Source organism: Fundulus heteroclitus, chromosome 12 (genome assembly GCF_011125445.2).
Source record: "Fundulus heteroclitus isolate FHET01 chromosome 12, MU-UCD_Fhet_4.1, whole genome shotgun sequence".
NCBI classification, from domain to species: Eukaryota; Metazoa; Chordata; class Actinopteri; order Cyprinodontiformes; family Fundulidae; genus Fundulus; species Fundulus heteroclitus.
Genome location: NC_046372.1, coordinates 9,991,867 through 10,002,840, shown reverse-complemented (window position 1 = coordinate 10,002,840; position 10,974 = coordinate 9,991,867). Strand labels below are relative to the sequence as shown.

General features: G+C 38.9%; 1 protein-coding gene across 1 annotated transcript; it reads left to right on the top strand.

Moving 5' to 3' along the window:
* The first annotated feature begins 4,109 nt into the window (after window positions 1–4,109).
* LOC118564788 (cysteine dioxygenase type 1-like) lies at window positions 4,110–10,203 on the top strand. The gene is made up of 5 exons (XM_036143894.1): window positions 4,110–4,348; window positions 5,611–5,688; window positions 6,119–6,276; window positions 6,646–6,815; window positions 9,880–10,203. The coding sequence occupies exons 1-5, from the start codon at window positions 4,179–4,181 to the stop codon at window positions 9,904–9,906; spliced, it is 603 nt and encodes a 200-aa protein (XP_035999787.1). The 5' UTR covers window positions 4,110–4,178; the 3' UTR covers window positions 9,907–10,203.
* The last annotated feature ends 771 nt before the right edge of the window (window positions 10,204–10,974 follow it).

Genomic DNA, 10,974 nt, shown 5'->3' with positions numbered 1-10,974 from the left:
GCCTTGCTTTGCCTTCTCTGCACACCGGATGACACGCTGCAGTCTGCCCTCTGCACAGCGGTGGCACCAGCGTACCAGATGGTGATGGAGGAGGTTATCAAGAACTGTATTTTTCACTGTTTCTTTATTTATAGGTGAGGTGGATTAGCTGGCCTACAAACTGACATCCCTATCAACACCAGAGGAATTGTGGCCTAGTGGTTAGAGCACAGAGCTTTGGTCCCAGAGGTTCTGAGCTCAACTCCCACAAGCTGCCATTCTTGGTCCCTGAGCAAGACCCTTAACCCCTGATTGCGCCACACAGTGGCAGCCCACTGCTCCCCAAGGGGATGGGTTAAGATGCAGAAGTGAATTTCTCCATTGTGAGATCAATAAAGTTCAATTATTATTATGAATTCAACTTTATTGGAAGGTGCCCATCTTTGCTGTCTCCATTTTATGATGCCACTGCTGAGCTGTCTGCAGAGGAAAACGTCCTGAAAATGTTGGAGCCTTCAGGAGGAGATGACAAAGGCAGAACCAGCAGCTGCATTAGAAGCTGGAGACCACCTCATCAGGCAACTAATGGGAAAAGCTTCAGATTTAGCAGTCCATGAACATCCCATCCCCAGATACCCTCCTTGACTCTAGATTCAAAGTCATAGGTTGACTGCATGTTTTAACATATTAATAAAAAAAGGATGACTGACTTTGTTTGTTCACTGTATATAGTTGCACATATTTATTTTACTGCAATCTAAAAATAACAAAAAAAATCTTTAAAAAGACTTCTACCGGAGGTATGTGCTTGGAACAAACTGTAAAGATCTTTACTATGTGAGGTGCTTGGTTTCTTTAAAAATCTCCAGATTCTCTGGAACCCGGGGAGGTTTGGTTATTAATGCACACACAGCAAAACAGTGTCCAACAGTCCTAACTCCCTTCAGCAAAGCAGCTGATAAAGACTATGAGTAAAACTGGGTGACAGCTGAGGATGTGGGTGGAGATTAGGGAGAGTTTTAAAAACCATTTGGAGTCGATACTGACTGGAGATCAAACCCTCACTTTGTCAGCATCTGTAAACTAGGTGAGCAGATCCAGAACGATCCACAGAGGAGATTTGACATAAGTACATCAAAATGTTGAATTGTTTTGAAAACAAATATATCCTAATTGTGACATTTAATCATTATTTTCTATTCTCTTTATTCTAGAAATCACAGAGTTCTGTTTCCTTTAGATCAGGGGTGTCAAAAGTGGGGGCCCTGGGGCTATTTTCGGCCCCTGGACTGGTTTTCTGTGGCCCCTAGCAGCAATTCAAGAATGATTTGGCCCAACCAGAACAGGTGGTTGATGCAGATGTAGACTTTTTTCTTTTTTAGATAGAATGAAAAGTATTACAGAGAAGTTAGTCTTCTTGCAATTTTAAATTGTTTGGCACAACACAAATTGTTTATCTTTTAATAACCCCACTATTTGCATTGTCTATTGTCTCATAGTAAATAGGACCACTTCTATCCAATGACTTTTACTCAAATGTAGACTTTAGTGCGACAAAATGTGCTTTTAATTTTTTTTTTTTTTAGTAAAGTAGGCTAAAAAACAAGCATTTTCAATGAAAGACTGACCTAAATCCTGTTATTGCTGCTGAAATAGACAACAATTTGTTTTCAACCGAGCCCAAAAGAATTAGCCAACTAGATGATGTGTTAACCTGGTAAAAACCTTTTTAAGTTATTAATCTACAATGATTTACACATCCCTTTCCAACAGACAATCTGACTAATTTGTTTAATTCAAATATTCTATGCTTGTATTTTGTGGGTAAAACATTTCACAATGTAATTTTTTGGAAATGTTATTTAGTCATCTATTGGTCCTTGAGTAATTTTGACGTAACGGTTTGGCCCACGTGACAATAAGTTTGGACATCCCTGCTTTAGATCGAGCAAAGCCTCCAAATATTAACAAAATAACTTAAATTTTGTCCTTTTCAATAGATCCTGTTAAAAACAGCTAAATGACAGCTTCTACTGAGCTCCTACACACCGTTGCCATCGCATTGATGCAGGCGGTCCTTGCTGCAGGCTCTGAAGCAGTGTTGTGTCCCGACCAGCGGGGGGCGCTGCACAACATCTGGGACTGATGATGTGGCAGCTGTGGCTGAAACTTGGCTCAAGCTCCCATTCAAAGAAAGTTCTCCACTTTTCATGCTGCCGGCTGCACCGGCCGGCCGGTAAACATGGTGGCCTGACTTCATCCTGGGCCAGGGAGGATTTTTCCTTTGACTCAGTGCCACATGCTGGATGACTGGAAACAAGTGCAGCGTTGTCCTGCTGCAGTGTCACAGTGCAGCTGTTCCACCCATTGCCATTATATCATTTATTTTCATAGACATATTCAAATCGAACTGTTCTGGGCGTTTCTTCCCCCTGAAACCTATCGCTTTTAAAAGTTTTATTGCCTTGCATTGAAAGCTGCATTGATATATCTTGTATTTTCTTGGCAACAATTGCACAGCCACATGCAGAAAACAAACACTTTGGAGCTACTATTTTTGTCTTGCCCACACATGACCCATAATTATCGGCTTCACAGTGTTTGTTCTTGGGTTGTTGATTTTTTATTTTTTTTTTCTGGTTTGGACAAAAAGTGATGGGAAAACTCCCGGTGGCTGACAGGTTTATGTTTGGGAAAGGAATGAGTTCCACCAATAGGACAAAGTTACATAACCTCTAACGGCATGTCAGACAAGACAGAAAAAAAAAAAACCTCCTTACATGCCATTGCATGACAAGTTGAAACATGAGAGACAGTTTGAGCTGCACTGATACTGATTCGGTAACTATATTAGGGATTTGATGCTTTTGTGTGTGAGGGAAGTTAATCCACACGCAGATGTATCGAAGATTTTCAGGGTGCCTTTTTCTGGTAATTTGATTTATTTTTTCCTCTAAGAAAATTATTTGTAAAAGCTTAACTGAAACCCAATCCATTGAGTGATTTCAGTGCATTAGCATAATAATAATAATAGTAATAATAATAAGCTTTTCATTGGTGTGCACATCCACACATGAATCTATGGGATTATTTTAACAATTCAACAAAGCATTCCCTTAACATATAAATTTAGGAGTCATGCATGTTAAAATTATTATTGATCTCACACATTAGAGACTGGGGATGTGGTTAAAGATTTCGTGAAGTGTTGTTGTTCCTCACCCTTATTTGCATGTGCCCTACAGTTTGCACTCACTGAGCTTTTTAACTTTTTCCCCCCTCACTACAACCATGAACTGTGGTTGACTTCGATTGTGCCATTCTAGCCCATGAATATGCTTTGGGATCCACACCTTTCCATAGTAGCTTACCTCTGGTTGGAGGTTTAGGCTTGTTGCTTTTCTGGTATGTGAACTTTCACCCCAGTCTCAGCTCTTCTGATTTTCCCCCCAGGATTTTTTACTCCGTCCATCCCCCCATCAACTTTAGCCAGCTGACTCGTCCCTGCTGGAGAAAAAGCCTCCCCACATCTTGATGCCGCCCCCACCGTGCCTTACATAAAATCCCAATAAAACGCATTCAAGTTTGTGGTTGCAACAAACTCAAACATCATTTTGCTGAGATCAGCATGCAACACCCAGTTTTTTTTTATTCCTCTGCTACTTTTCCCACGTTCATTCCTATCCTCCCCTTCTTGTTTGTGACTTTGTTGTCTGCACACACCTTGGACAGAGAGTTTGTTGATTGTCTGATGAGAGGCTGCACAAACACAGGGTGCACTGCTATTGTTGGAGGAATGCCTGGCTAGGAGAGAGAGAGTGAAGGGGGGGGGGGGGTGGCAGAGGGCGTGTTTGTGACAACGTGGTAGAATTGGCCCATGGATTAGTCCTGGCAATGGCAGAAAAAAGTTATAGTTTGGTTTCATAGCTCACAATTAATTTTTGCTACAAGGAAGGTCTAATATATTTGCACTTAGTTACTTCCAAAATAATCTGAAATGCAGTGATGGAAAACTTCATTTAAAATGCTGTGGGCGTTTACCTTCTCTTGCGCAATGGTACAGTCCGTCACCAGCGCGTCCCCAAATTGCTGCGCCAGCCTATAAAACTCACCCACAGCGCAGATGAATCAGATTTTTCATCCGACGTGAATCAAACAAGAGGAGAGAGAAAAAAAAATTCCTCCTTTGCCGGTCAGACATGGAGCAAACCGAGGTGGTGAAGCCCGAAACTCTGGACGAGTTGATTGCAATCCTGCACAAGATCTTCGAGAGTGACTGCATCAATGTAGAGGAGGTTCAAAATATCATGGAATCATACGAGAGCAAGCCTCACGAATGGATGAAGTATGCAAAGTTTGACCAATACAGGTAATTAAGTTAAAAAATAAATCCTGCATATACAGACTAATGTACAAATGTGTTTTTTTACGCTTTCACTCTGAGCTGCTCCAAGTTGATTTGTCTCATTGTGTACTTTGATTTGTCTTACGTTAGAATTATGTTTTGCCAAGTTGATCTTATTTTTTTATATATATACAATAACGCCACGTGTTCTTTAAGATAAATTAACGCTGTTAATAAAGTTCGTCAGAACTTTTCTCTCTTTAATCCCTTTGAATAAAATGAGATACTTGCTGTCTCCATCTAGTGGAATAGCTTTCAGCACACCTTGTATGTATAAATAAATAAATAAATAAATAAATAAATAAATAAATAAATAAATAAATAAATAAAGAACCTATTTGCATAATTTATTGGGATTTAGTTTTATTTCGACCAACAGTTGGCAAGAAAATGAAGAGTTCAGTCCTTGATGCTACGTCAACACTCCGCTGTGTGTTCAGTGCTGTTCCACTGGAGAGGGGAAAACAAAAGGTAGTGGTGCAGCAGACAGTGTTTGGGTCCGTTCGGGCTCGATGGAAGGCGGGTGAGGGTGAGGGTGAGGGAGGGGGGGGGGCATCCAATCAACACCCAGGACGGGCACACACCCGCTGATTGTTGGCGAGAGACGCACGGCGGAGCTGCGTGAAACGCGCAGCTTTGCACAAAACTAAATAACAAAATGTTTACACAGGGGGGGAAAGGACGCAAATGACGCAGCCTGGCCTTGTTAAAGCTGTGGGGGTGGGGGTTGTTATGCGACAGAAAGAAAACTGATACCGTAACCAGGAATTAACCTTTAAATTTTGGTGACACAATATTTTAAGCATCTCATCTTTCTAAGTGCTGTACAAATGTTGACCACTTTTCTGTCAGAAAAATGTGTCAGTAGTCTCAGTATAATTAACTCTACTTTCTACAAGTCAGATATTAAGGAAAATTATTTTAAGGTGTAGCATTCAGAGCTCAAATTACATAGTTTAATTTGATATTCACTTAATCTTCTCAGGTTTCCTCAAAATAAAATGATTTATTTTCTGAAATAAAGCTTTGTATTTAAAATGTAATACAATTTATTCAATTGTTAAATACTTGTTAATAATTGGTAGTTCTGTAATTGACCAACATTTTGGCCACTTTCTTTACTATACAGTCTTAGAATCAAATTTGTCTATCAAATTTGCAGCAAACCGACGTATTGAAGCCCTTCTTTCTGTTCTAACCCAAAGAGTCTCTGTCCTGTCCTGCAGGTACACTAGGAACTTGGTTGATGAGGGTAATGGCAAGTTCAATCTCATGATCCTCTGCTGGGGTGAAGGACATGGCAGGTGAGATTCCTTTAACAGAAAATAGTCAAATTACTTAACTTTATACAATTACCTAAATATAATTTTTTTAATCCTCATAGTTTTAATATCACTGCAATATTGTTTTTGCTCATTTATACCAGTTATATCCACCATCAAGTTATGATTGTTTATTAATATAAAGTCCAAATCCTGATTTTTCTAAGGATCTCAGTTTTACAGCCACACTGGTTTCATTTTATGCAACTAAAAGCTATAGAAGAAATTACCTTGTGACAAATCATAAATGTGCCAAGATGAGACATTATTTATGTTGCATCAGATATTTGCTGTAATTTTAACCCAAACTCTGCAAAATACAGAAAACTGTGCCTTCACGTTCCTACATGCCTATGATCGGCGCTGACACGCCCTGAAGTTGTTTGCTTGTGTGTTCTTTGACACTTTGCAGTAGCATCCATGACCACACAAACTCCCACTGCTTCCTGAAGCTGCTGCAGGGCCAGCTGAAGGAGACGCTCTTCGACTGGCCAGATCGCAAATCACATGGAGACATGGTGCAGAAATCTCAGAGGATCCTCCAGGAAAACAAAGTTGCTTACATCAACGGTAAGAAAGTAAACTGCAATTTTTTTTTGTCACTGTTGCATCTTATTTGATCTCACCATCGTATTGCTTTTGCATTGTCCGACAGCCCAGTTGAGTCCCACAAACCACTGTTCCCCCCCTGCTCCTCAAGACACACTGGCCTACATGTTTTAGGTGTTTCCCTGCATCAGCACTCCTGATTTTAACTGAGTTAGTTTTTGGCTGCCCAGTGAGCCCCATTTAGTTCTCCATACAAAGTCCATGCTGTGGAAGAAAATAGAGCCTGAGTGTGATGTTTGGTGTCAGTCGACAATGTGTGAGAGCTTCGTCTCGCGCCATCGCAGCGACGCCGTCTCTAAGCATGTTCTCGTATGTGTGTGTGTGTTTCAGACTCCATCGGTCTGCATCGTGTGGAAAACGTCAGTCACACAGAGTGTGCTGCGAGTTTGCACCTGTACAGCCCCCCGTTCGAGACCTGCCAGACCTTTGACCAGCGAACGGGCCACAAGAACACTGTCAAGATGACCTTCTGGAGCAAATACGGAGAAAGGACTCCATTTGTAAGTAGTTTTTAATTGACTTTACATTATAATTTTTAAGCAAAAAAAAGTTGAATAATGTCTGATTCCCGGTTTAAAATTATTTAAGAGATGCACTGATTGGACTTCTCTTTGCTGATTTCTGGTGTTAGGTCTCATCTGCTGATTCTGCTTCTTTTTTTTTTTTTTATTAATCTAATATATCACAAGACAGAAGAAATTTGCTAAACGTTAGGGATGCACCGATATGAAAACTTTGGGCTGATATCGAGATCCAAAATTAATATTGCTGTCATGTCCATTAACTGATGACTGCACCACCATCACTGCAACATTACCAAACAGATAATGCGTGGCCAACCCTTACCCCTACTGAAACACAAACTACAACAAGATGGGAAATAAGCACCAGTCAATAATATCAGCTCAGTTATACTTATAGGACCGATACGCAAAACTAATGATTAACGTCGGCCAATACGATGTGTACTTAAGAATTTATAAAATCATCTATATTTAAGCATTTGTCTGTAATTTTTAGCTGATTTTTTTTAATAAACAAAAAAGAGGATAAAAGTTGTTTGATGCATTTATAGACCAAAAACTGTTCTCTTAGCTTTTTTGCATTTGCTTTATAGTGAAAGAAAATCAGATTTCAGAGCCAATCAAGGTACATTTTTTGCTGAATCAGATTTCAAGTATATTAATAGGTGAATATCTAAAAATAAGTTACAATCCTATAAAGCAAAATGCTTCATTTCTGATAAAAGTATATTTGAGACCTCTACTTTTTTAAAGTCAGTATGTTCCTCAAAAAAGGTATCTATAGGACTGTGAATACCTAATGTATCAACTGGGGAATTTTTTTTTTTTTCAGTTGTTTGAAGAATGTTTTTCTAATGTTTTCTTTTGTTTACAGCTTCATATAAGCAGTTGGAATTTTTATCTGAATTTCTTTCTTATAAATATTTTCTATCAGGCTTTTTAGAGTTAATCTGAATTATTTACTGCACCTTGAAAGCCAAAAACGTACAAATTGAAGCTGTTAGAACTGAAATTATTCAACTTCAACCAAAACCCTGGGACAGTTTGGAGTTTTATTATATAATCATCAATGGAAGCAAAGACTGATATGACTCGTGATGATTTGAGTTAATTCCTGCAAGAACACAAAATTTGGGGACATGTTTTTGCCCAACAGGGAGGATGGGACAAAAAAAATCCCTGACAGAGACAGATAAAATACAAACTATTGGGAGAACATAGACTTTCCTATCCCCCTCAAAATGTTCTTTTTGGTCTTGTTTCTTTCCATACTCATTAAGCTAATAAGAACTTAAAAACCGCAATCTCCTCAATTAAATGTGTCCATTCACATTTTCACATAACATTGTTGTTGTTTTTTTATTTTTTTTTATCCTTTTATCGTTTAAAAAAGTGTTCACTCCCAAATTCGGAGTCAGATTTCCAACTCTAATCACAAAAACACAAAGATCTAGAGCGTCTAGCGGTAAGGACGTCTTTTGCTGCCTTTTGACATCGGCCTTATCTGTAATCTGCATGTTGTATAAGCTTACCTTGACCATAAAACTTTCAAGTTAGTTCAATGGATTGCAACACAAAACAGGACAGATAAGATAAGTAAATGACGAGCACACAATGAACTTAACCCGAAATACACCCGATGTTCTAAACGGCAGCGGTGGTTTGACATTTTTAAAAATAATTATTAATGGATCAACCTGCCGAAAACGTATTCACCTCCAGATTACTTCTGGTTTTGCTTTTTTGAGACTCTCAAATATTGGTGATAATTTTAACACATTTTCATAACAGTCAAAATCAACCTAAGTAAATACAAAAAGCAGTTTTTACGTGACGATTTTATATATATTGAAAAAGTAATTCCCTCCCCTCTTGTTGAATTATGAATTAATTGCGATGAACCAATTTTTTTTTTTTTGAAAAGCTGAATTCAATTTCCCGACCTACACCCAAGTCTGATTATTGCCAGACTTTTAGAATCATGAATTCACTTGCAGTATGACCCTTCTGCAGCTCGAAGTAGGCCAATAAACAACTCATCGTGTCCTGATCTAAAGAATTTCAAAGGTCACTCCAGCGAACCACATTTAGAGCCAATATCCACAAATGGAGCAAACAAGGAACAGTGCACACAACATTGGTGGCAACAATAAAACGGTATCACTTTCCTGCCATGCCACTAGTTGGCGGTAAGTTTTGTTTTTAAACTCAACAACATGCGCATTTGTACAAACGCTCATTGCGTAAGAAAGGCACCCCGAATAAACAGATTCTGATTCTAAGCCATACTGCTCCCGTGCCGGCAACGTTTTCAATCTGAGATGTAGATTAACTTTAGAAATACAACAAAACATTTCAGTTTTCGCCACAAAACGCTGTCGTGTAAACGGGGCCTTACTTATGGAGTTTAAGATTTAACAATAAGGTCTTAGACAAGAACGACATCTTTGGGAAAGCATCAAGGCAAAAACCACTGCTGAACAAAAATGACCCAAGGCCTGTCTTAAACATCCCCAAGGCCTCTGAGAAAATGTTGTGTGAAAAGATAAAAGTGGTACTTTGTAGAAAGTTTGGGTCCCATATTACATCTAACATAAACCTGACACATCATTTCAGAAATTAACATCACAATGAGGGTCCATCAGTGTGATGGTTTGATGCTGCTTTAAAACATAAACAACTTGCTGTAATGGATGCAACCAAGATTTCTGCTCTCCATCAGGAAAACTTGAAACGGCCTAGTCAAAGCCCAAACCTTAATCTGATTAAGAGTTGGCTAAAATTCTTCCCCAGAGGTGTAGCTGATTCACTGTAGTTTCTCAAAAATACTCAGGCCACTTACTCTATTACATAGATAACAGTTGGTTGTCCCCCTTTATAAATAAAACAATTTTACATTTACACAGGTTATCTTTATATTAGAATTCCTTTGAAGGTCTGAAACATGTAGGGAGGCAGTACTCTTGACAGCATTTTGATTTACCTAATTGATGCGTTTAATTGACCTACCATTTTGTTTGTTTTTTCTCTCTTGTCTTAGACCACAATTTCACAAGAGAACAACTAGACGTCACTTAACGGGGCTCCAGCGGACGGAGACGTTAGCATTTGGAACGAAAATAATTCAAGGGAAACTGCTGAGAAACCATTTAAAAAAGTGGATCCACAATAACCATGCTTCCTATCTGAAAATCAGGAGTGGACCGGTTCAAAACAGACAATCCGCTAATTGCAATGGCTTTATTGCTGCCCAGTGTGAACTTGGCAAATACTGATGAGCACAGGACGAATGCATGAATGGGCTTGGACGTGAATTGAATCTGCCTTTTGTTTGCTGAGCCTGAAGAGAGCCTTTTTTTTTTTTCCCTCCAATAACAACATTCCTGTCTGTCCACCACCTGTGTAACAACACTTTTGTAAAGTTTTGGCCTGTAGTCAAAGATTTGAGCCTTCATGTTTTTAAAAGGAGGAAATATTGCTGTTTTTAGAAAATCTCTTTTTTGTATCCAGAAGGGGGGGGGGGGGGGGGCATCTGTTGTGTAACGAACTGCTTCATTCTCAACCACCCTTTTATAGCCGTATTCGTGCCACTCACATTTGTCTTAAACCTGTTGAAATCTGTCGAGGATTGTGAGCAATATCTGTATAGTTTACCTGCAAAAGGTTTGTTCTGTTTGCATTTGGAGCAAGAAATGTAAAGCTTTTGAGTTTTGTTGTTTTTAAAAGTGTGATGCTTGTAATTTATTTGCAGAGTATCCTGTACTCTGAAAGAGTTTTTAAATCGGCAAGCTCTTAAATGTGTTCATACCAATAGAGCAACATGGAGAGACTATTGTTTTGTATTATTAGGAGAGAAAATGTCTAGATAAAAACTCAGGATTGTTATATTTTCCTGTATAGTGTGCAATCGTTCACAGCGCTGGTTATTGCGTACAAGATGTCTGTGATGCAGTAACCCTGGCCATCACCGTAGTACAATAAACACCATTTCATTTTCATTCATCTTGATCCTGTCTTCATTCAAAAAAAATTAATTGTGTATCAAACATTGATCATCAGTTCAATTCAAATTTATTTATATAGCTCCAATTCACAGCACATGTCATCTCAAGGCACTTTACAAAGTCAAATTAAA